General features: G+C 39.4%; 1 protein-coding gene across 2 annotated transcripts; it reads right to left on the minus strand.

Annotated features, from left to right (window-relative positions):
- Positions 1–4,893: 4,893 nt before the first annotated feature.
- Positions 4,894–5,549, minus strand: LOC120098305 (DNA-directed RNA polymerases I, II, and III subunit RPABC3-like). Of its 2 annotated transcripts, XM_087593717.1 has the most exons (2): positions 5,265–5,549; positions 4,894–5,180 (listed from the first exon to the last, which is right to left on the minus strand). In XM_087593717.1, the coding sequence occupies exons 1-2, from the start codon at positions 5,525–5,527 to the stop codon at positions 5,063–5,065; spliced, it is 381 nt and encodes a 126-aa protein (XP_087449843.1). In that variant the 5' UTR covers positions 5,528–5,549; the 3' UTR covers positions 4,894–5,062. The 2 variants fall into 2 exon arrangements, with proteins under 2 accessions (XP_087449843.1, XP_087449842.1); XM_087593716.1 differs by having other exon boundaries at positions 4,894–5,549.
- Between the last annotated feature and the right edge of the window lie 21,231 nt (positions 5,550–26,780).

The raw sequence follows: 26,780 nt of genomic DNA on the forward strand, positions 1-26,780 counted from the left end.
TTTTATTCTTAGGGTTGATAACTTGTTTTTCTTCCTTTTTCTTTGTTAGTTTGGGTAACCATTTACCAATTCCTTGATATTTTCATTGAATATGTGTTTTGTCTCATTACTTCATTATTTTTCTGTTTTCAACTTCTAGTTCCATCCTGCATTTAGTATTCCTCTCTTCTTGCTCTGCATTGATTTGTTCTTTTTCACATACGGTCATTACATAAAGTCTTGGTTATTGATTTTGCACATTCTTTGCAAACATGAACATTTATGTCTATAAGTTTCTTCTAATTCTGGATGTGTTCTATACACTTTGATATGCTTCATTATTAAATATTTTAAAATCTCCTTGAAATTACTTCCTTGGCACACAGTTTACTTTGAAGTTCATTGTTTAATTTCTAATTATTTGAGATGTTTTCTTATCTTTCTATTGTTTCCTTTTCTAAAACCCTCTTCTGATCAGACACTATATAATGAATATGGTTTTCTTTCAACTGATTTTTTTAAATCTCTAAAGTAATCTTATACTTTCTAAATTGTTAAATGAGCAAGTACTTTAAATAATACTGTTTTGAACATTTAGTACTTTTATTTTTTTAGATTTTAATATAATTAAATCATTTTTGCTTTCTTTCCTCCAAACCTTCCTTGTTTTCTTTCTTTCAAATTCATATTTTTGACCCAATTGATTTTTATTATATTAAAAAATTCATAGTCATTTTGGTGTCAGCCATTTTAAGTGAACAACTCAATAGCTTTCAATAAAAATACAATATTTTCTAACCATCAACATTGTCCTGTCCTTTTTTTTAACCATTTCAAACAGAAACTCTGTGTCTATAAAGAAAAAATATAGATTCTCCACTCTTGTGTCTTCTATTATATTTCCCCCTCATACTACCTAATCTACTTTCTGCAGCTACTTTAAGCTGCATGCACTTAATTCTCTAGACTCAATTTGTCTTTAGGTCTATTCTATATTGTTATATTCTGATGATGCTAAGTGAAATAATCCCCAAAAGTTAATATTATTAAGTTGGTCCAACAGTCATCATTTATTTTTTATTGTATATCTCTGGGTGCTTTATCTGCTTGTATGTAGGTGTATCACATGCTTGTCTGATGCCCACAGAGATCAGAAGGAAGCATCATATTCCCTGGATCTAGACTATGGATAGTTGCGAGCTGCTATGTAGATGCAGGGAACCAAACCCAGGTCCTCTGAAAAAGCAAGACATGCTCTTAACTGCTGAGCTGTCTCTCTAGCTCCCAATAGTGTCATTCTTTTATATTCTACTCTTTTGTGTGTTAGGTACCAGGAACTAACCCTAGGGCCTCCATGTACTAGAAAAGTTAGGCAAGTAATCTACCACTGAACCCTTCTTTTATTTTTGCTTTTGAGACAATGTCTTGCCAAAATACCAAGGGTGACCTTCAACTCACTCTGTAGTCCAGGGAGGATTTGTTATCTTTCTGAATTAGTCTCCTGAGGAAATACAATACAGAATTATACCACCAGCCCCAGGTACTTCACTGGTTTTTAAAAACTCAATTGTTCTACTGATTTCTGATAGTTGCCCAGGCCTTTTGTATGTAGTGGGTGTCTTTATGTTTCTTTTATCTCCATTTGCTTTTGTTTCTTATATTTTGAAGCCCCATTGTTAGGTATATTTAGAGATTATTACTTCTTTTGTGAACTGCCCATTTGTAATTGTGTTATGTCTCTGTTTCTCAATAATACTTCTTTTCCTAAATCTCCTTCAATGTAAGCTGTCCAAATTCATGACCTGGAAGTATTCCATTTCACATTCCCCAGTCAAATATCTTAATCTAATTTAGTCAGAAAATCCAGTAGTTTACATGTTTCTAAAAATAGAACTATTAGACTTAGAACAAATGGAGAATTGTGTGACTAAAGCATTCAACCCCTACATACAAGGCCATCTTGCATTACCAAAAAAGAAGTTTTATAAGGTTTTTTGTAAATACTTTCTGACGGGTAAAGTGAATGTAAAATTGAAATGGTACATTTTAGATTTCCCCCTATATTTTAGGGCCTCTAGCTTGTTTTCTTATTTATATTTCCTCAAAACTAACATTTCCCAGCAAACTTCAGGAGAAATAAGCATCACAATGACACCCTCCCGTTTCTTATGGCAGAGGATGCATTCTCTCTCTCTCTCTCTCTCTCTCTCTCTCTCTCTCTCTCTCTCTCTCTCATACACACACACACACACACACACACACACACACACACACACACACACACACTCCCTAAATGGCAACCCAATCCCTGAGGGAGCCAAGATCTACTGGATATCTATTTCTGGATCTGTGGGTAGAAGAGAATTTTGTCAGGTATTTTTTTTAGTCCTAACAAGGCAGCATACATCAACATAGCGGGCAGTGTTATTGTTGGGGGGAAATGCATCCCCTTACTACTTCATGATGGTTAGTTTCCTTTCCAAAACAAACTACAAACCCTACAAACCAGAAAACAGCCCTTGCAGAGAGAGATCTCACCATCTTTGGTTAGATTTGGCAGACAGGTTGAATGATAAGCGTGAAAGCATCCTGGCTGAGTTTTGGGTCTGCCTTCTTAGACATGAGGACAGCTGCCTCGGGGGTTGTGGTTAGAATGAACTCAGACTAATGATATGGTTCAGTAGGTTAGGGTGGTCCTGTCAAGCCCGGACGACCTGAGTTCTATTCTCAGGATGCACAAGGTAGATCCAGAGAACTCCTTCAAGTTGTCCTCTCCTCTTCACATGCATCTCAAATATATAAAGTATGCTAAAAATAATTAATTAAAGTTTAGGATGTTATGAAACATTTGATGCTTACTACTAATATTCATTTCTCTATATACCAACAAGATTTATCCCCTTACTGCTTTAGTTGGAATTGAAGAAGTTGAGAGTTTTACTTTAGATTTCTTTCAGGTTCTTTTGCTTTAGAGAGAGAGGGGCAATTGGCATTTCAGGATTTTTCTCTTGGTAATGAGGACTGAACCCAGGGCCTTTCAGTGTAGCCAAGTTCACCACCAAACTGAACTCCAGACCCTCAGAAGATCATCCTTTCTCTTTACTGCTTTGCTTTCCATCTTCAACAAGATGATTAAATCCACCCACATTATCCTCAAAGAATTCAGATTAATTTAAATGTATTTCGCATACAGAGTATTTTCATGAACATTCCTGGGGCATTTTATCTTGTACATACTAAAATTGAAAGCCAAAATCCCCTGCACTTTCTGAAGTGCATTACCCCCTAAATACCAGCTCTCAGATAAATACCAAATCTCAAGTTCTCAGATTTCATATCAAGTCATTTTAATTTGCAATAAAATCTGTGTTTTTTAAGTATTTGTTAGTAATAAAAATAGCTAAAAATTATATTTTTACATAGTGTTTTTAATTTGCCCTTTAGAATGAACTCTAAATCTAGGCATGCATTTCAGTGGTTCAGCACTTGCCTGCCATATGTGAGCCCTTGAGAGGACAACCTCCAGTGCAATCAAATTCTATTCTTTAAAGTAGTTATTTATTTATTTACATCCCAAATGCTGCCCCTCTCCTGGTTCCCGCTCATCCTGGCACATGAAGCCAGACAAGGCAGCCCTGTTGGAGACCAGTCAGGCAACAGCTTTAGGAACCGCTCCTGCTACAGTTGTTGGGGACCCATATGGAGACTGAGTTGCATGTCTGCTGCATGTGTGTCCAGCCTGTGTATGCTCTTTGGTTAGTGACTCAGTCTCTAAGAGCACCCAGAGGTCCAGGTTAGTTGACTCTGTTAGTCTTCCTGTGCTGATCTGTGGTTGCAGGTGAGGGTGTGGACTGGAAAGAATAAAATTCTATTTTAAAAATAATTCTGCAGCCTTTTTGAGAGCATTAACTCATTGTCTTCCAGCATCTAGGTTACTGATGGGAAGTCTATCCTTCTGCCTGGTCTCCCTAGAAGGCTTCAGGATATACATTCTATGGTTCTAAAGTGTAATAATAAATGTTCCTTCATCTCAATGGTTTTCTTATTGTGCAGTAGTTTTATCAGCCTTCTTGAATTTTGTGTTGTTGTTGTTGTTGTTGTTGTTGTTGTTGTTGTTGTTGTTGTTCTAATAGGCTTTCTTTCTAGGTCAGTTTCTGGTTCCCAGAAAAACCAAACAAAACTACAGAGTTTCCATATATTCCTGCCTCCTCAGACACACCAGCCTCTCTCTCCGTCAACATCCCACATTAGAGTAGTAGTTTTGTGACAACTGATGAACATACATTGGTATCTCCTATAGTTCTTATGAAGAGTCACTTTTGATGCAGTTCATTTCATGGGACTAGTGCCAAACAGAATAATTTCCCTGCCCTAAAAACAGTCTGTTCTGTCTATTCCTTCTTATTGATCTTGACAACCACTGATATTTTTTAGTGTTTCATTAATTTGTCCTTTTAAAGACCGCCATGTGTTATACACATGAAATCCCCACAGACCACCAGAAACCACCAGAATTCCATCTTTTATGCAAAAGCATAGAGTCTTTATTCAAGCTTGAGCTTGGACCCTCCAACCTCTCCAGCACAGTGGATGGTGTAGAAGGTCCCAGGCTAGTACAAGCCTTGCCTATTTATCATGGTTGTTGCAGCAGGACAAGGGATTTTCCAAACTTGGTAGTTACATAATTGGTTGACATTTGATGGGAACACTTCTATTGACTAGTAAAGATTTCAAGTTGGTATTGATAATAGTTGCTAGCTTAATCAATCTACTTTAAAACACTAAGTACTTTCCCCCAAGAACTGTACAAGTCTTCTCAGTTTTTAATTAAGTGAGTTTTTTTTTAAAAAGTAAACTTTAACTAAAAAAAAATAACATACAACTTCAGGTTCATGCTAAGCTCTCCCACTTGGCCTTTTACAGACAAGTCAGTTTTCCATTGAATTCAGACAAACTGAAAATGTACCACAGTGGGCACAAAGCCCCCAATCACGTTTACAAGTGAACCCCAACAGCTTGTGCACAGGCTTGACCAATGTCCATGACGTGAGTGACTAAGCAGCAAGTCTGGTTTCCCAGAAGTTCAGAACGCCAGCTTCTTCTTCAGCAGATAGACTCGGGAGTCCACCTCAAATTCATGTAGGTTGTTGGCGTCGCCCTGAGGCCTCATGAGCAGGCCGCCATAGGACACACACGCAGAGAGACATGTGGCTGCTTCAGTTGAGCTCTCATCCCCTTCGATCCTGTACACTTTCCCATACATTACATACTCAAACTGGTCAGCCCTGGAAGGTCTGCCATCTGTGGGGTTGTATTCACCATCATCCAAGGTATCATCGTCATACAAAGTACTAGCTATAACCAACCGGAACTTGTCACCTAAGTCTACAGGGTAAATCTGAATGTTTATATCTAAGATGAGGTCCACCTTGAAAGATTCACTCTCACAATGCAGTTGGGATACTCGGTCAAATTTCTTGCCTTCTGGGTCAATGTCTTTCACGTCGAAAATATCCTCGAACAGGATGCCCGCCGTCATGAAGTGCATGAGAGCTGCAGAGGTGCTGAGCGCAGGGCCACCACTGGGGATTCACGCACCCCCTTACATGGAGAAAAGAAGACAGGCTTAAGTGGGTTTTTTTATTCATAAGAATTATTTGTAGTGCCTGGAGAGATGACTCAGTGGTTAAGAGCACTGACTGCTTTTCCAGAGGTCCTAAGTTCAATTCCCAGCAACCACATGGTGGCTCAGAACCATGGGATCCAATACCCTCTTCTGAGTGTCTGAAGACAGCAATAGTGTAGTCATATAAATAAATAAATAAATAAATAAATAAATAAATAAATAAATGACTTATTTGCACATGTTGACCTGTCATCGGATATGTTTTAATATTAGTAATAGCAAGTTTTTCCCCCCATTTATGGGTTTGCTTATCGTTTTCTTAGTAGGATTTTTTTTAAAGAAAGATTGCTTTTATTTATTTGTGTGTGTGTGTGTGTGTGTGTGTGTGTGTGTGTGTGTGTGTGTTTATGCCAGTGGCCATGAATGTCAGAAGAGGACATCTGATCTCCTGGACCTGGAGTTACAGAGAGGTGTGAACCACCTGATGTGGGTGCAGGGAATTGAACTCTGATCCCCTGTAAAAGCAGCCAGTGCTCTTAAGTACCGGTGCCTTCTAACAGTATCTTTTGCAAAACAGATTTTGGGTTTTGTTTGAACCCAGGCTTTTGCTGCTTACTCTATCCTGCTCTGACTCTACTGCAACTCTTGAATTTTTATTTGTTTCTTTGGGGTTTTTTTGTTGCCATTGTTTTTTTTTTTTAAAGATGTATTTATTTATTATGTATACAGTGTTCCGCCTGTATATGTGACTACAGGCCAGAAGAGGGCATCGGATCTCATTACAGATGGTTGTGAGCCACCATGTGGTTACTGGGATTTGAACTCAGGACCTCTGGAAGAACAGTCAGTGCTCTTAACCTCTGAGCCATCTTTCCAGCCCTGTTTTGTTTTTTTAAGACAGTCCTACTACACAGCTCAGTCTGGCTTTAAACTTGTGACCATCCTACCTTGGCTTCTTTGTAGAACTGAAATTATAGGCAGTTACCCTCATGTCCCTCTTAGTTGCAGGGCTTTTTGTTTGTTTGTTTGTTTTTGTTTTGTTTTAATCAAGTCTGTTTTTAGCAGTTTTTCCTTTTGTTGATTGTATTTTCAGTGTTCCCCTTTCTTCTAGGTTTTCAGAGTTTTAGCTTTTTACATTTAGGCCTTTGACTTACTTAGGTTTCTAAAAGGTTGACTCTGTCTAGATTCTTCCATAATTCTCCATGTCAGTATTCAGTTACTTCAGAGTCATTTGTTGCAAAGACAATTTATTCTTTGTTCATTAGCCTTTGCACCAGCTGGTTGCACAGGGGTTATTTCTGGGTTTTCTAGTCGATTTTGTCCTGATTACTACTGCTTTGAAAGGTTGATAGGGTTTCTGTTCATTTTTCAGATGAGGTCTCACTGTGTTACCCAGAGTACCAGAGGATTTAAGTGACCCTCTGTCTCAACTTTTTGAGTGCCTGGAATTACTGGCATGTGCTGTCACACTGGCTACTGTACAGCCTGAGCTGGTATTTTAGCTTTTTTCTATGTAATATAAATTACTGTTAGTTAAGGTCTTACATTTGCCAACTGAGTTTCTTCTGTTTGTCCCCCGCCCTTTCTCCTCCCCTACTCCATCCACCCTTGACAGGATCTCACAATGTGTCCCAGTGGCTATCCTGGAATGTAGAGCAGGCTGGCCTCAAACTCAGAGAGATCCTCCTGCCTCTGCTTTCTGAATGCTGGGGTTGTTGTGTGTCAACATGCCTGGTAATTTCTCTACTTTCTTTATCCTGCTTTCCCGTGGATTTCTTGAATACTTTATTATAGTTCCCTTTGTGTCTCAATATAACTGGAATTATGTTGTACAGACGTAGTTAAGTTTTGTTTTGTTTATTCAGTGCTGTGGGTTGAACCCGAAGCTTCCCAAAAGTTAAACATGTAATACACCAACGAGCCATATACCCATAGGCTGCTAGTATCTGACTATTTGTTCTACAATGTTAATATTATGATTAATATTATCAACTTGATTGGATTGAGATGCTTCAGAGATTAGTTAAGCTCTCTAACAGATGTGCCCACGAGTAATTACAGAGATGAGTAGCATGTGAGATGGTAACTAAGGAATCAAGGACCTGCCCTGAATGTAGGTAGCACTGTAAACCAGGCTGGGAGCCCAGACAGAGTGAAAGCATAAGGAAGAAACCTCAGGAATAGGCTCACTCTTTCTCACTGCTTCTGGCGGTCATGCCTTGCTCTGTTCCCGTCCCCTCTCTGCTCTGCTCCACTCTGCTCCGTGGTGTTCGGCCTCATCACAGACACAGAATCAATGGAGCCATTTTACTAAAGACTGAAATCTGTGAAAATGGCTAGACTAGGGTAGTTACCTCTGAGGCAAGCCGTTTCTATCAAAAATATTTGTGAATTATAAAGTTTCTCACTCTGGCTACGAGAAAAGAACTATTTCCACAAAACGAAAAGTTCTGAGGACAGTTCCCTCTAATCTTTGGTCGTTCCCCAGCCACAGGTGTGTGTATTACTTTCTAATTGCACATCTGTTGATAAGCACTCAGTGGCAGGCTCTAGAGATTTCCTTTTTCACATTTATTCATTTAATGTGTGTCTTCTTAGTATGTGTGTTTTGCATTGTATGGATGTACACACACACACACACACACACACACACACACACACACACTCCCCAGTGTATGGACATGTAGATATAGGGTTGGGGATTTAGCTCAGTGGTAGAGCACTTGCCTACCAAGCACAAGGCCCTGGGTTCGGTCCCCAGCTCCGAAAAAAAAGGACCAAAAAAAAAAAAAATGGACATGTAGATATGTAGATGCCAGAAGTCAATAAAAGATTTTTTTCTATTGCTTTCTATCTTACTTATTTATTATTTATTGGAGATAGAGTTTTTCACTGAACCTGCAGCCTGCCATTTTGTCATTTGCTAGACTGGCCAGAAAGCTTTAGGGTTCAGACTTGTGCTTCCATACTCAACCTTTTCCATGGGTGCTGGGAGTACAAGCTCAGGTCTTTATGTGTGCACAGCAAGCACTTGATCTGCCAAGCCATCTTCCCAGCCATTCCTTCCTAGATCATCCAACTGAGTGAAGGCTGTTAAATGTTACCTCTTCTCTGTAGCCTAATCCTAGCCACCAGAAAGAAGAAATTATTCTCTTCTTTATGTTCCCATGAGACTCATTGTATCATAATATTATTTTATTTCTATAATAGACAAAATGGTTTGTCCCAATAACTCGATTAGATGACTAACTTTCCTGTTGGAATGTGTAAAGATGTTATTTGATGCCATTGACATTGAAAAAATTTCGTCAAGTCAAAGCCATGTGATCTAACATGAAACAATATTTCCTTACCATGTCACAGTTCTCTGGAGAAGCAGAACCAATAGGATAAGGACATATGCATATACATACCTATCCATCTGTATGTGTGTACACTTATTTATTTTTAATATACAGTATTGCTTTACATAATTATGGAACCTGAAAAAAACTCATGATCTACAAACTACCAGTTAGAGAAGCAAGCAGTCAGACAGAGAGAAATCAATCTTCTCTGCCTTTTTATCCTTCTGAGGTTCTCAAGGAATTGGATGGTGCCCAATCACATACGAGAGGGTAAGCTGCCTTATTCAGCCTATCTATTCAAATGCTAACCTCATCCAGAAATACCTTCTCTAGAAGTAAACTTTTCGACAATATTATGAACTACCCAACACAGGCTACTTATAAAGAATTAGAGGTGTATTTAGCTCACAGTTTTAGAAGTTCAAAATTTAGCACCCTTGGGTTCGTGGTAAGGGCTACCACTTGGCTACATCACCTCATGACCATGGATATCTACAGCAACTGTGTGGCAGGAGGAAGCGATTGTCTCTGGAGATGTCCTTCTTTATAACAGTCCTCTCCTGAGAATTCAGGGGAGGGCAGAACTACCTTATGCCTCCAGTGTCCTAAGGTCCCATGTCATAAAGTTTCCACTGTCTGCTAAAAATCATTATTCTCAGGACCAGTCCTTGAATACATGAACATTTGAGAGAACACAGACCACATCTGAACCTTACAACATAGATACACCACAAAGTCATGTTTACCCAGCTATTTGAGCATCCCATGGCCCAGTCAAAGTACCATAACCATCACACTTACTTTTAAAGAATTCATAACATATAGAGTAGGCATCTTTAGGCCAATAAATAACCATAATATCATTTTAGAGACGTCTGAACAAGATGTGTAGTGTGTACAGAAAAAAAAGTTAACAAATTAGAAGAATCTGCTAAAGAATTATTATCATTCTAACCTCTATTTGAGGGCTAAATAGGCCTCTAAAGCTGCTAGCCATAGGTAGGAGACTAGTTAAAAGAAATCTGACTTGAGTAAAATATGGTTGGAAATTAGATAAATATGGAAAACATTCTTTTTTATTATCAAGGTCAAATAGTTTTGGCAAACTACTTCAGTGGTTTCCTTTATTCATTTACACTTATAAATAATTAGAAAAAGTGACACAAGGCTACTTTATCCCTCAATATTTGTTTAGTGTGTTTATTCTATATCAGGCTGGACTAGATTCTTGAGTTGCATTATAAATAAAAAGTAGTCCTTGCTCCTATCTCACTAGCTAATGACCAACATAATTCATGAAGATTAATGTAAAATATACACATTGAATAAATAGCCTTTAATCATCTTATTAAGATAAGTCAAGTGAGTATTTACGATACCAACTCATGAAGCAGAAATTAGAGGTGGATTTTTTTCAGGATGATTTTAGATTAGTTCTCACCATGGACTTCCTAAGCATCTGCTCTGTACTTGGGGGAGGCAAAGTGAAAATAATATCTGCATCATCAACACATAGGAATGAAGGGCAGAAGGAAGGAAGGAAAAGAGGAAGCTGCCCCAAAGGCAATTAAAACTATATCTGGTCTACCTCCTGTTTTTGTACTGTGCATATTGCTCTTTTTAATTGTCCACTGTATTTAATTCAGTTCATCCTGACTGATACTGAATAGGCTTTGTTTCTTGTCTATCTGGAGAGAGCTGTGCTCATAGAAAGGGAGCTTCGGATGGAAGAATATGCAGTTGATAAGTGTAGGTACGTGTGTGGGGAGAGGATCTGTTGGGCCCTGTTAGTAATGAATTGCTGCTATCTGGACATTGCATGCATTTCAGAGAGTATCAGGAAGTTTGCATAGCATGTTTACACGAAGAGAGGCTAGTCTTATATTTTCTGTTCTGATCTCTTTGTTCTGCTTTTCCCCCTTCTTTCTTTCCCTCAATGTATTCTTCCTCAAAAGGGCAGAATCTAAGTCTGACATAGTGTGAGAGAAGGGGGATAATATAGTCTATAATCTGTTATGGAAACTTAAAAGTTAGCCATTTTAATTAACTAACATATGGCTCACAGCCATAGATATGCTTGCAAAATTGCTTCCTCTGCAGTCATAATGACCACAAAGAAGAAGTAAAAAGGAAGCAGTAAGATGAGAGTTTTGAAAATCTTTAGCGGAACTTCATAAGTTTTTATTAAGTTTTTTAAAAAAATTGTGCAGACAAGCACTTGAGAGGCAGAAGCAGGTGGATCTCTGTGCATTCAAGGCCAGGCTAGTCTATACAGTGAGTTCTAGGACAGCCAGAGCTGAGATCCTGTCTCAAAAAAATTATGTGAAGAAGCTTACTTCAGAAAATTAAATGCCTTAAAACAGCAAATCAAAATTCAGAAAATTTACATATAAAATAGTATTTCTTTGGTATTAAATTATTTTTAGGAATATGATTTTGAGAATTAATTATTGAAGGAAACATTTTCTTTGTCTGTGGCTATATTGTGACTAAGAGATTTGTAATCTGCCTAAACAGGTTACTAAAATAGAAGTTGACATAACCCAAGGCATTGCTTAAAATACTAGCTATCTGGATAGATTGTCAACAATAGTCACATATTTAATTATATATATGTATGTATATACATATATGTACATATATTATAAATATTTTAAGACAAGTGTTTGAGTCAAAATCTCATGTAGACTAGGCTGTCTTCAAATTTGCAATCAGTGGAGGAGCCGTGAGCTCCTGACCCTTCTGCTCCTACTGCCTGAGTATTGGAATTGCAGATATTTACCTCCGTTCCTGACTGTTTTATATTCATCTTTCCTTCTTTCTTTATGTTCTTTCTGTCTTTCTCTTTGTGTGTAGACAGTCCTGATTGGTCTGGAACTTTCTATGTGGTCTGCACTCAAGCTCACTGAGAGATCTGCCTGCCTCTGTTCCCTGAATGCTGGGGTTAAAAGCATGTACCTCCACGCCGACTTTATATTCATTTTTTAAAATTATTTTTTAGGGTTGGGGATTTAGCTCAGCGGTAGAGTGCTTGCCTAGCAAGCGCGAGGCCCTGGGTTCGATCCCCAGCTCCGGAAAACAAAAAAACAAAACAAAACAAAAAAACAAAACAAAAAACAAACAACTATTTTTTTTTTTTTTTTTATTAACTTGAGTATTTCTTATATACATTTCGAGTGTTATTCCCTTTCCCGGTTTCCGGGCAAACATCCCCCTCCCCCCTCCCCTTCCTTATGGGTGTTCCCCTCCCAACCCTCCCACCATTGCCGCCCTCCCCCCATAGACTAGTTCACTGGGGGTTCAGTCTTAGCAGGACCCAGGGCTTCCCCTTCCACTGGTGCTCTTACTAGGATATTCATTGCTACCTATGGGGTCAGAGTCCAGGGTCAGTCCATGTATAGTCTTTAGGTAGTGGCTTAGTCCCTGGAAGCTCTGGTTGCTTGGCATTGTTGTACTTTTGGGGTCTCGAGCCCCTTCAAGCTCTTCCAGTTCTTTCTCTGATTCCTTCAATAGGGGACCTATTCTCAGTTCAGTGGTTTGCTGCTGGCATTCGCCTCTGTATTTGCTGTATTCTGGCTGTGTCTCTCAGGAGCGATCTACATCCGGCTCCTGTCGGTCTGCACTTCTTTGCTTCATCCATCTAGTCCAATTGGGTGGCTGTATATGTATGGGCCAAATGTGGGACAGGCTCTGAATGGGTGTTCCTTCAGTCTCTGTTTTAATCTTTGCCTCTCCCTTCCCTGCCAAGGGTATTCTTTTTCCTCATTTAAAGAAGGAGTGAAGCATTCACATTTTGATCATCCGTCTTGAGTTTCGTTTGTTCTAGGGATCTAGGGTAATTCAAGCATTTGGTCTAATAGCCACTTATCAATGAGTGCATACCATGTATGTCTTTCTGTGATTGGGTTAGTTCACTCAGGATGATATTTTCCAGTTCCAACCATTTGCCTACGAATTTCATAAACTCGTTGTTTTTGATAGCTGAGTAGTATTCCATTGTGTAGATGTACCACATTTTCTGTATCCATTCCTCTGTTGAAGGGCATCTGGGTTCTTTCCATTTTCTGGCTATTATAAATAAGGCTGCGATGAACATAGTGGAGCACGTGTCTCTTTTATATGTTGAGGCATCTTTTGGGTATATGCCCAAGAGAGGTATAGCTGGATCCTCAGGCAGTTCAATGTCCAATTTTCTGAGGAACCTCCAGACTGATTTCCAGAATGGTTTTACCAGTCTGCAATCCCACCAACAATGGAGGAGTGTTCCTCTTTCTCCACATCTTCGCCAGCATCTGCTGTCACCTGAGTTTTTGATCTTAGCCATTCTCACTGGTGTGAGGTGAAATCTCAGGGTTGTTTTGATTTGCATTTCCCTTATGACTAAAGATGTTGAACATTTCTTTAGGTGTTTCTCAGCCATTCGGCATTCCTCAGCTGTGAATTCTTTGTTTAGCTCTGAACCCCATTTTTTAATAGGGTTATTTGTTTCCCTGCGGTCTAACTTCTTGAGTTCTTTGTATATTTTGGATATAAGGCCTCTATCTGTTGTAGGGTTGGTAAAGATCTTTTCCCAATCTGTTGGTTGCCGTTTTGTCCTAACCACAGTGCCCTTTGCCTTACAGAAGCTTTGCAGTTTTATGAGATCCCATTTGTCAATTCTTGATCTTAGAGCATAAGCCATTGGTGTTTTGTTCAGGAAATTTTTTCCAGTGCCCATGTGTTCCAAATGCTTCCCTAGTTTTTCTTCTATTAGTTTGAGTGTGTCTGGTTTGATGTGGAGGTCCTTGATCCACTTCGACTTAAGCTTTGTACAGGGTGATAAGCATGGATCGATCTGCATTCTTCTACATGTTGCCCTCCAGTTGAACCAGCACCATTTGCTGAAAATGCTATCTTTTTTCCATTGGATGGTTTTGGCTCCTTTGTCAAAAATCAAGTGACCATAGGTGTGTGGGTTCATTTCTGGGTCTTCAATTCTATTCCATTGGTCTATCTGTCTGTCTCTGTACCAATACCATGCAGTTTTTATCACTATTGCTCTGTAATACTGCTTGAGTTCAGGGATAGTGATTCCCCCTGAAGTCCTTTTATTGTTGAGGATAGCTTTAGCTATCCTGGGTTTTTTGTTATTCCAGATGAATTTGCAAATTGTTCTGTCTAACTCTTTGAAGAATTGGATTGGTATTTTGATGGGGATTGCATTGAATCTGTAGATTGCTTTTGGTAAAATGGCCATTTTTACTATATTAATCCTGCCAATCCATGAGCATGGGAGATCTTTCCATCTTCTGAGGTCTTCTTCAATTTCTTTCTTCAGTGTCTTGAAGTTCTTATTGTACAGATCTTTTACTTGCTTGGTTAAAGTCACACCGAGGTACTTTATATTATTTGGGTCTATTATGAAGGGTGTCGTTTCCCTAATTTCTTTCTCGGCTTGTTTCTCTTTTGTATAGAGGAAGGCAACTGATTTATTTGAGTTAATTTTATACCCAGCCACTTTGCTGAAGTTGTTTATCAGCTTTAGTAGTTCTCTGGTGGAACTTTTGGGATCACTTAAATATACTATCATATCATCTGCAAATAGTGATATTTTGACCTCTTCTTTTCCGATCTGTATCCCTTTGATCTCCTTTTGTTGTCTGATTGCTCTGGCTAGAACTTCAAGAACTATATTGAATAAGTAGGGAGAGAGTGGGCAGCCTTGTCTAGTCCCTGATTTTAGTGGGATTGCTTCAAGTTTCTCTCCATTTAGTTTAATGTTAGCAACTGGTTTGCTGTATATGGCTTTTACTATGTTTAGGTATGGGCCTTGAATTCCTATTCTTTCCAGGACTTTTATCATGAAGGGGTGTTGAATTTTGTCAAATGCTTTCTCAGCATCTAATGAAATGATCATGTGGTTCTGTTCTTTCAGTTTGTTTATATAATGGATCACGTTGATGGTTTTCCGTATATTAAACCATCCCTGCATGCCTGGGATGAAGCCTACTTGATCATGGTGGATGATTGTTTTGATGTGCTCTTGAATTCGGTTTGCCAGAATTTTATTGAGTATTTTTGCGTCGATATTCATAAGGGAAATTGGTCTGAAGTTCTCTTTCTTTGTTGTGTCTTTGTGTGGTTTAGGTATAAGAGTAATTGTAGATTCGTAGAAGGAATTCGGTAGGGCTCCATCTGTTTCAATTTTGTGGAATAGTTTGGATAATATTGGTATGAGGTCTTCTATGAAGGTTTGATAGAATTCTGCACTAAACCCATCTGGACCTGGGCTCTTTTTGGTTGGGAGACCTTTAATGACTGCTTCTATTTCCTTAGGAGTTATGGGGTTGTTTAACTGGTTTATCTGTTCCTGATTTAACTTTGATACCTGGTATCTGTCTAGGAAATTGTCCATTTCCTGAAGATTTTCAAATTTTGTTGAATATAGGTTTTTATAGTAAGATCTGATGATTTTTTGAATTTCCTCTGAATCTGTAGTTATGTCTCCCTTTTCATTTCTGATTTTGTTAATTTGGACGCACTCTCTGTGTCCTCTCGTTAGTCTGGCTAAGGGTTTATCTATCTTGTTGATTTTCTCAAAGAACCAACTTTTGGTCCTGTTGATTCTTTCTATGGTCCTTTTTGTTTCTACTTGGTTGATTTCAGCTCTGAGTTTGATTATTTCCTGCCTTCTACTCCTCCTGGGTGTATTTGCTTCTTTTTGTTCTAGAGCTTTTAGGTGTGCTGTCAAGCTGCTGACATATGCTCTTTCCTGTTTCTTTCTGCAGGCACTCAGCGCTATGAGTTTTCCTCTTAGCACAGCTTTCATTGTGTCCCATAAGTTTGAGTATGTTGTATCTTCATTTTCATTAAATTCTAAAAAGTTTTTAATTTCTTTCTTTATTTCTTCCTTGACCAGGTTATCATTGAGTAGAGCATTGTTCAATTTCCACGTATATGTGGGCATTCTTCCCTTATTGTTATTGAAGACCAGTTTTAGGCCGTGGTGGTCCGATAGCACGCATGGGATTATTTCTATCTTTCTGTACCTGTTGAGGCCCGTTTTTTGACCAATTATATGGTCAATTTTGGAGAAAGTACCATGAGGAGCTGAGAAGAAGGTATATCCTTTTGCTTTAGGATAGAATGTTCTATAAATATCCGTTAAGTCCATTTGGCTCATGACTTCTCTTAGTCTGTCGACATCACTGTTTAATTTCTGTTTCCATGATCTGTCCATTGATGAGAGTGGGGTGTTGAAATCTCCCACTATTATTGTGTGAGGTGCAATGTGTGTTTTGAGCTTTAGTAAGGTTTCTTTTACGTATGTAGGTGCCCTTGTATTTGGGGCATAGATATTTAGGATTGAGAGTTCATCTTGGTGGATTTTTCCTTTGATGAATATGAAGTGTCCTTCCTTATCTTTTTTGATGACTTTTAGTTGGAAATTGATTTTATTTGATATTAGAATGGCTACTCCAGCTTGCTTCTTCTGACCATTTGCTTGGAAAGTTGTTTTCCAGCCTTTCACTCTGAGGTAGTGTCTGTCTTTGTCTCTGAGGTGTGTTTCCTGTAGGCAGCAGAATGCAGGGTCCTCGTTGCGTATCCAGTTTGTTAATCTATGTCTTTTTATTGGGGAGTTGAGGCCATTGATATTGAGAGATATTAAGGAATAGTGATTATTGTTTCCCTTTATATTCATATTTGGATGTGAGGTTATGTTTGTGTGCTTTCATTCTCTTTGTTTTGTTGCCAAGACGATTAGTTTCTTGCTTCTTCTAGGGTATAGCTTGCCTCCTTATGTTGGGCTTTACCATTTATTATCCTTTGTAGTGCTGGATTTGTAGAAAGATATTGTGTAAATTTGGTTTTGTCATGGAATATCTTGGTTTCTCCATCAATGTTAATTGCGAGTTTTGCTGGATACAGTAACCTGGGCTGGCATTTGTGTTCTCTTAGGGTCTGTATGACATCAGTCCAGGATCTTCTGGCCTTCATAGTTTCTGGCGAGAAGTCTGGTGTGATTCTGATAGGTCTCCCTTTATATGTTACTTGACCTTTTTCCCTTACTGCTTTTAATATTCTTTCTTTATTTTGTGCGTTTGGTGTTTTGACAATTATGTGACGGGAGGTGTTTCTTTTCTGGTCCAATCTATTTGGAGTTCTGTAGGCTTCTTGTATGCCTATGGGTATCTCTTTTTTTAGGTTAGGGAAGTTTTCTTCTATGATTTTGTTGAAGATATTTACTGGTCCTTTGAGCTGGGAGTCTTCACTCTCTTCTATACCTATTATCCTTAGGTTTGATCTTCTCATTGAGTCCTGGATTTCCTGTATGTTTTGGACCAGTAGCTTTTTCCGCTTTACATTATCTTTGACAGTTGAGTCAATGATTTCTATGGAATCTTCTGCTCCTGAGATTCTCTCTTCCATCTCTTGTATTCTGTTGGTGAAGCTTGTATCTACAGCTCCTTGTCTCTTCTTTTGGTTTTCTATATCCAGGGTTGTTTCCATGTGTTCTTTCTTGATTGCTTCTATTTCCATTTTTAATTCCTTCATCTGTTTGATTGTGTTTTCCTGGAATTCTTTCAGGGATTTTTGCCATTCCTCTCTGTAGGCCTCTACTTGTTTATTAATGATTTCCTGTGTTTCCCTAAGTGTGTTCATGTCTTTCTTGAAGTCCTCCAGCATCATGATCAAATATGATTTTGAAACTAGATCTTGCTTTTCTGGTGTGTTTGGATATTCCATGTTTGTTTTGGTGGGAGAATTGGGCTCCGATGATGGCATGCAGTCTTGGTTTCTGTTGCTTGGGTTCCTGCGCTTGCCTCTCGCCATCAGATTATCTCTAGTGTTACTTTGTTCTGCTATTTCTGACAGTGGCTAGACTGACCTATAAGCCTGTGTGTCAGGAGTGCTGTAGACCTGTTTTCCTCTCTTTCAGTCAGTTATGGGGACAGTGTGTTCTGCTTTCCGGCGTGTAGTTTTTCCTCTCTACAGGTCTTCAGCTGTTCCTGTGGGCCTGTGTCTTGAGTTCACCAGGCAGCTTTCTTGCAGCAGAAAATTTGGTCTTACCTGTGGTCCCGAAGCTCAGGTTCGCTCGTGGGGTGCTGCCCAGGGGCTCTCTGCAGCGGCAGCAACCAGGAAGACCTGTGCCGCCCCTTCCGGGAGCTTCAGTGCACCAGGGTTCCAGATGGTCTTTGGCTTTTTCCTCTGGCGTCCGAGATGTGTGTGCAGGGAGCAGTCTCTTCTGGTTTCCCAGGCTTGTCTGCCTCTCTGAAGGTTTAGCTCTCCCTCCCACGGGATTTGGGTGCAGAGAACTGTTTATCCGGTCTGTTTCTTTCAGGTTCCGGCGGTGTCTCAGGCGCAGAAGTCCTGCCGCTCCTGGGCCCTCCCCCACGGGAGCCCAGAGGCCTTATACAGTTTCCTCTTGGGCCAGGGATGTGGGCAGGGGTGAGCAGTGTTGGTGGTCTCTTCCGCTCTGCAGCCTCAGGAGTGCCCACCTGACCAGGCAGTTGGGTCTCTCTCTCACCAGGTCTGGGAGCAGAGAGCTGCTGCGGGCCGGGATCCGCGGAACAACTATTTTTTAATAAAGTCTTTTTTTTTTTACTATCTTCTTCATGACTTTCTGCCCTGTGTTGAATGCTTTATCTGTGGTTACTACTTCATTTCTTTCTGCTCTCCTGAAACATACATCATTCATTCACTCAGTAGCAGCACCTTGCGTGTCAATCATACTATAAAAAGAATTTTGTTTGTATGTTCTTTTGACTGATCAAGAATAGTTCACTCAGGGGTTGGGGATTTAGCTCAGTGGTAGAGTGCTTGCCTAGCAAGCGCGAGGCTCTGGGTTTGGTCCCCAACTCTGAAAAAAAAAGAAAAAAAGAAAGAATAGTTCACTCAGGGGCTAGAGAGATGGCTCAGCAGTTGAGAGCACTGACTGCTCTTCCAGAGGCCCTGAGTTCAAATCCCAGCAACCACATGGTAGCTCACAACCATCTGTAATGGGATCCGATGCCCTCTTCTGGTGTGTCTGAAGACAGCTTCAGTGTACTCATATATAGTAAATAAATAAATCTTTAAAAAAAAGAACAGTCCACTCAAACATAATATAATTTTACTGTTTTAATCCTTGAGTTGCTTAGCTAAACAAATTGATCATTATACTGAGTTTTCCTTTAGCATAATCTTTGATCCTAAAAGCTTGACTTGTAACAATAATAATGAGTTAATTATAAATATTATAACATGATCTTTGTTATAGACAATTGTTTTCTGCATTACCTAGATGCTTTTTCTTTTCTTTTCTTTTTTTTTTTTGGAGCTGGGGACCGAACCCAGGGCCTTGCGCTTGCTAGGCAAGTGCTCTACCACTGAGCTAAATCTCCAGCCCCACCTAGATGCTTTTTAGGCAAAATGATTTGAACTCTTTTTTTTTTTTTCTTTTCTTTTTTTCAGAGCTGGGGACCGAACCCAGGGCCTTGTGCTGAGCTAAATCCCCAACCCTTGATTTGAACTCTTAAGTTACTTTTGTAATTTATTTTGCTGCTTTTTGTTAGTTTTTAAATATCTTACTGTCAATACTTAAATATTATTTTGATTCAAAATGAAACCCTCAATTTCCCTTAGAGGCTAAAGATCTGAAAATTAATATTAAAGTACTTGAGAGACTCTTTATTTATAAAAAAGTCTTTTGAAATTTTGTGTTATGAAACATATCAAGTGAAGTAGAAACTTAAGGTTTTTTGGAAAGTCAGTTGTGTTGGATGGTGTTTTACTGGGGCAAACATGTTTTCATGAAGCAGACACAGATGAAAGGATGTTTTGCTGAAGCAAGCACATGAAAGAACGAATGATGAAGGAATCTTCGCTAAAGACAATCGTGTGTTGGTTCGCCTTACATTGTGTTATTGAGCTCTATTTGTTGTGACTCCATAGAGAGAAAGGCACCAAAAACCTTCTCATGGGATTCCTGTGGCTTCTTGCTGCTTTCTTGGACTTGGGCTGATTGGCAGAGTGATATCAGCTGATACAGACTCAGGTGGACTTTTCCTAAGACAGACTCACATGCTGAGGCAGGACCTATGGAGGACGTTTGGAGGGATTATAAATATGACCCACCAGAAAGTGATGGAAGCAAAGTGGTCAAAGCAGGGCTGGCTTGCATAGCTTGCATAGCTTGTATAGCATGCATGGCTTGCATACTTTGCATAGCTTGCATAGTGTGCTAGCTTTGCAACACTTCTTGGTCTCTTGTCTTTGCTGATCTTTCTTTCATTGAGAGAGGCACAGCAAAGAACTTCTCCTGGCATCCCTGGTGGTCCTGGTTACTCCTGATTTGGCTGAGGCCTGGCTGTCTCTGCTAGATCCTGTCACTACTGCTGATTCAAGTTTGCTGTCCTGACACTATCGAACTGGAGTGCTGGTATATTTGTGAAGTGTTTGCCAGTGGATCAAGCTGCTGCTGCTGATTCCTGTAAACTGAACTGCTTATTTCCTGACAGTGCAGATGGGACTTGCTCCAAGGAATAAACAGGTCCACTGCTCCTGTATCCTAATATCCTTTCTTTTCCATTACCTCTGCTGGGTGGTGGGCTGGAAGGGAGGTTAAAGCATTTAAGAACCATCATTAAAATTAGTTTTTTAATAACATTTTTTCTCATTGATTATGGTATAGATTCTGTTTTCTTTCTTTTTTAAAGATTTATTTATTTATGTATATGAGTACACTATAGCTGCCTTCAGACACACTAGAAGAGGGCATAGGATCTCATCACAGATGGTTGTGAGCCACCATGTGGTTGCTGGGATTTGAACTCAAGACCTCTGGAAAAGTAGTCAGTGCTCTTAACCACTGAGCCATCTCCCCAGCCCTAAAATTAGGTCTTAAAAAAAATTTAATCCTACATTCCAAGTTATGACATCAAGTCATAATAGGGTCAAAACATTTTAAAAAGTAAAAGTTGTATTTAAGGACTGGAGAGATGCTCGGCAGTTAGGAGCACTTGCTGTTCTGACAGGGGCTCAGATTTAGTTCCCACATTAGGCAGCTCACACCTGCTGGAACTTGTTTTAGGGGACTGACAACCTCTTCTGGCCTCCATGCATGCATGGGCACCTGGGCAAATGTGGTTCAGAATCAAGCACACATACAATTTCTTTTAAAGAAAATAAAATGTTTTAAAATGTGACTTTCTTTGTTTTTGTTTGATTTTTTTTGTTGTTTTTTTTTTTTTGGTTTTTTGTTTTGTTTGTTGGTTTGTTTGTTTTTGCTTTTTCAAGACAAGGTTTCTCTGTGTAACAGAGCCCTGGCTGTCCTGGACTCACTTTGTAGACCAGGGTGGCAGGTCCTCCTGCCTCTGCCTCCCATGTGCTAGGATTAAAGAGTGTGCCACTACACCTGGTCAAGTTTTTAATTTCTTACTCTTTAACCTTTAAGACACATATATATTATCATATATTATCAATATACTGTATTTATTACATATATCACATATAGATTGTATTCTAGAAAACTTTTTGGAATAAATTTTGTTGAAAAGTTACTTTGATTTTCAATTCAGCTAAGTGGTGATGCTGAAATACCCCCACTTTACCTTTCTGAGGCCATAGCTCATTTCACTGTGAACTTTAACCTTTGAACTGAGATTTAGCACTTGCTTGTAAGTTATTTCATCTCCAGAATCGTAGGGAGAATGGTGATTAGCTGTGCTTGGCATAATTACCAGTGACTATTAATCAAAAGTAGGGAAATGGAGAAAGGCAGACTTAAGGCAGAGGAAGAGGCTTTTTAAGAACCACAGTGTGGGGGAGGGGTTGCTGGAGAGATGGCTCAGTAGTTAAGAGCACTGACTGCTTTTCCAGAGGTCCTGAGTTCAATTCCCAGCAACCACATAGTGGCTCATGACCACCTGTAATGGGATCCGATGCCCTCTTCTGGTGTGTCTGAAGACAGTGACAATGTATTCAAATATATAAAAATAAATAAATCTTAAAAGCTAAAAGAGCCACAGTGGAATAAGCCCTGTCAAGCTGACGTCTTAAGCAGGCACTATGTCATGATGAGCGTGTTTGCCTCTGTTAGTGGCACCAGGATTTGAGGTTCCCTGTGAGCCCTGTAAGATTTACAAACTTATCAGTGTAGATTAACTGTGCAGAAGGTGTTAGTTTCATCATGACATTTCCAAATACAATTGATTTTGAAGACCAGATCAAAAGTCTCCAAATGAGGATACAGTTGAGGGTAAGAGTCCTTGCCCTAGTGTAATCTCCAAGACTTTCGGCTCCCCGCTTTTTCTCCATCATTCTTATAAAATGCAAGGATTCCAATGAAAAATAACCAGAATAGGAAAGCAGCCTTCAGATTACTACTAGAACATGTCCCACCTTCTTCCCCACAGTCTCTGTGGCTTTGAAACTCAAGGCAGAGATCACAGGAAGTTTTGGGAAACTACTGCTCATCTAATCCAGGGAAGGCAGACAGAGGCATAGCCACAGGTCATGGTCTTAGCCACTGCCACTGAGTTTTTATCCTTCCTTTAGGAGAGCCAACAAATACAGAGAGACCTATTTCTAGCAAATGTAGATAAGGAGTAGATAGGAATAAATTTAACTTCAGCATTGCTGTCCTTTGGCTCCTAAACCACTCTGCCTGGCAGAATTGTTTACTTTCACTTCTATCTAGATTTACATACATGGGTGTATCTTTATTCTGGAGCTGAAAGCTGCCGCTCAGGTTCTGTGGATGAGTCCTTTACCTGTGTTGACAGAACTCCACAGGGCAGCCCAAGCAAATGCATATGTTTGTTGCTAGGACACCAGGCTGTTTCCATAGCAGCAGTCAGTCCTCTGCTGTTTGCTACTATCTTGGCTAATAGCACATACACAGTTCCTTAAGAAATATGCTGGTTTTCTTTATAATAAAGCAAACACTCAGTAGGAAACTGCATGTCTATGGCTTCTCTGTAGCTTTTCTAAAAGAAAATTCCATACACAACATTGGTGACCTATCAGTCTTTGATTCATAAGGAAATATTTTCCATGATCAATTGATTCACTGCAAAGGTTTTTAGCTCATCTAGCAGCACAGAGAAATTGAACCAATATGGTATATTTCTGAGACTACATTCATTCTCCATGGTGCTCAAGGGGTAAGTATATTTTATGAGTTTTTCAGATGCTACCCATGATGTCTTTTTAGGAAAGTCATGTGTTTTTTTTTGTTTGTTTGTTTTGTTTTGTTTTGTTTTGCTTTGCTTAATCCTACTAATATCTAATTGTGAACAAATTACCCCCACTTTTACCTATAACCCAAGACTAGGACTTGTGTGTGTAGCCAAAGAAAGGAGTGGGGAAACCCTCAGTTTTAGAGCAAGTATTATATTTTGTTTTATCTACCCATAAGTGGCTTTAAGAATGTCATGGTCTCAGGCTGGAGAGATGCTCTGCTTTAAGAGCACTGATTGGGGGTTGGGGATTTAGCTCAGTGGTAGAGCGCTTGCCTAGCAAGCACAACGCCCTGGGTTTGGTCCCCAGCTCCAGAAAAAAAAAAAAAAAAAAAAAAAAGAGCACTGACTGCTCTTCCAGAGGTCCTGGGTTTACAGCAACTACATGGTGGCTCACAGCTGTCTCTAACTCCTGTTCCAGAAAATCTGACATCCACATGCAGATACACATGCAGGCAAAAACACCAATGTGCCTTAGAAAATAAAAGTAAATATTTTAAAACAGACTGCCATGGTCTGTGCCGAAAGAGACTCCTCTTGCTTGGGAAAGCAGTCTTTACTGTCTACTTTTGAGGTGGAAGTGAATCTAGTCAGTTTTGAGGACTTCCTGAATTGTTTACTTCCTGTGTTGATGCTGTTCACTGGAGTATTTCACCCTCCTTAGGATATCTTGTTGTTTCATCTCCTTTAAAAATAAGTAAATAAATAAATAAATAAATAAATAAATATCTTAAGTTTCCAGCCAAAATGGAAAGTTTTAATCTCAAAGGAAATGCTATTTAACACTCACCTGTACTATATACCTTTGTCCTTTATCTATGGAAATATAGTCCATGATTTCCAGTAGATATCTGAAATCAAAGTTACCATAGAACCCTAATATGTTTCTTCTTACACATACATACAATAAAGCTAAATTTGGCCTTTCAGATTCTGCCTGCACCTGGAGCTGACCCGGTCCCACAGCTCTCTATACCAAAATCCCACGGGGGGGGTGTGTGGGGGGGACTGGACTCTCAGAGTGCAGACAATCCTGAGAACTGAGGGGAGACCACCACTTCTGCTCACGTTCCTGGACCAAAAGGAACCTGCCTAAAGCCCTCTGGACATAGGAAACTAGGAGCAGTCAGGGACAGGATCCTTCTGGTCTCTGCCTGTGCTCAGACCTGAAAGACAATCTCTAGGAACTCTGACACACATGAGAGCAGAGGTAAGATCACCACTTCTAATCCAAGGGACCTGCCTGGAGTCCTCAGAACACAGGAACCCAAGAGCAATCTGGGATAGTTCCAGTTTCTGCCTGACACAATTCTCTGTACCCAGATACTGCTGGGAGAAAGTTGGTCTCCAGTAGTGCTGACACACAGACTTAAAGGAAGGTCAAGCCACTATCAGAGGCAGCAAGACCAGCTAACACCAGAGCTAAGCAGATGGCAAGAGGCAAGGGTGAGAACATAAGCAACAGAAATCAAGGCTACTTGGCATCATCAGAATCCAGTTCCCCCACCACAGCAAGTCCTGGATACCCCAACACACCAAAAAAAGCAAGATTTTGATTTAAAATCACAACTCGTGATGATGTTAGAGGTCTTTAAGAAGGACATGAATAACTCCATTAAAGAAATCCAGGACTACACAGGTAACAAGTAAACAAGTAGACAAACCCTTAAAGAGGAAAAAAAAATCCCCTAAAGAATTACAGGAAAACACAACCAAGCAGGTAAGGGAATTGAACAAAACCATCCAGGATCTAAAATTGGAAATACAAAAAACGAGAGAGACAGGGCAGGGGTGGGGAGAGAGAGAGAGAGAGAGAGAGAGAGAGAGAGAGAGAGAGAGAGAGAGAGAGAGAGAAATCACAAAGGGAGACAACCCTGGAGATAGAAAACCTAGGAAAGAGATCAGGAGTCATAGATGCAAGTATCACCAACAAAATATAAGAAATAGAAGAGAGAATCTCAGAGGTAAAAGATACCATAGAAAACATTGACACACCATCAAAGAAAATGTAAAATGCGAAAAGCTCCAAAGCCAAAGCATCCAGGAAATCAAGAACACAATGAGAAGATCAAACCTAAGGATAATAGGTGTAGAAGAGAGTGAAGACTCCCAACTTAAAGGGCCGGTAAATATCCTCAACAAAATTATAGAAGAAAACTTCCCTAACCTAAAGAAAGAGATGCCCATAAACATATAAGAAGCCTACAGAACTCTAAAAAGATTGGACCAGAAAAGAAATTCCTCCCCTCACATAATAGTCAAAACACCAAATGCACAAAACAAAAAGAATTTTAAAAGCAATAAGGGAAAAAAAGTCAAGCAACACATAAAGGCAGACCTATCAGAATTACAGCAGACTTCTCACCAGAGACTATGAAAGCCAGAAGATTCTGGTCAGATGTCATACAGACCTTAAGAGAACACAAATGCCAGCCCAGGCTACTATATCCAGAAAAACTTATGATTAACATAGATGGAGAAACCAAGATATCCATAACAAAACCAAATTTACACAATATCTTTCCACAAATCCAGCCCTACAAAGGATAATAGATGGAGAACTCAAACAAAAGGAGGGAAACTACACCCTAGAAAACAAAGTAATCTTCTTGCAACTAATCTAAAAGAAGATAGGGACAGAAACATAATTCCACCTCTAACAACAAAAATAACGGGAAGCAACAATCATTAGTCCCTAATATCTCTCAACATCATTGGACTCAATTCCCTAAAAAAAAAAAAAAAAAAAAAGACACAGACTAACAGACTGGATATGTAAACAGGACCCAGTATTCTGCTGCCTACAGGAAACATACCTCAGTGATAAAGACAGACACTACCTCCGAGTAAAAGGCTAGAAAACAACTTTCCAAACAAATGGTCAGAAGAAACAAGCTGGAGTAGCCATTCTAATATCTAATAAAATTGACATTCAACCAAAAACTATCAAAAAAGATAAGGAGGGACACTTTATATTCATCAAATGAAAAATCCACCATGATGAACTCTAAGTCCTGAATATCTATGCAAGGACACCTACATTCACAAAAGAAACCTTACTAAAGTTCAACGTACACATTGCACCTCAGACAATAATAGTGGGAGACTTCAACACCCCACTCTCGTCAATGGACAGATCATGGAAACAGAAACTAAACAGAAACACAGAGAAACTAAGAGAAGTTATGAATCAAATGGACTTAACAGATATTTATAGAACATTTCATCCTAAAACAACAAGATATACCTTCTCAGCACTTCATGGTACCTTCTCCAAAATCAACCATATAATCAGTCACAAAACAAGCCTCAATAGATACAAGAAGATTGAAATAATCCCATGAATCCTATCAAATCATCACAGACTGAGGCTGGTCTTCAATAACAACAAAATGGCAGAAAGACCACATACACATGGAAGTTGAACAATGTTCTACTCAGTGATAACCTGGTCAAGGAAGAAATAAGGAAATTAAAGACTTTTTAGAATTTGAAGGCACAACATACCCAAGCTTGTGGGACACAATGAAAGCTGTGCTAAGAGAAAAAATAATAGCTCTGAGTGCCTGCAGAAAGAAACAGGGGAAAGCATACACTAGCAGCTTGACAGCACACCTAAAAGCTCTA

This window comes from Rattus norvegicus, chromosome 18 (genome assembly GCF_021556685.1).
Source record: "Rattus norvegicus strain SHRSP/BbbUtx chromosome 18, alternate assembly SHRSP_T2T, whole genome shotgun sequence".
In the NCBI taxonomy this organism is placed as follows: domain Eukaryota; kingdom Metazoa; phylum Chordata; class Mammalia; order Rodentia; family Muridae; genus Rattus; species Rattus norvegicus.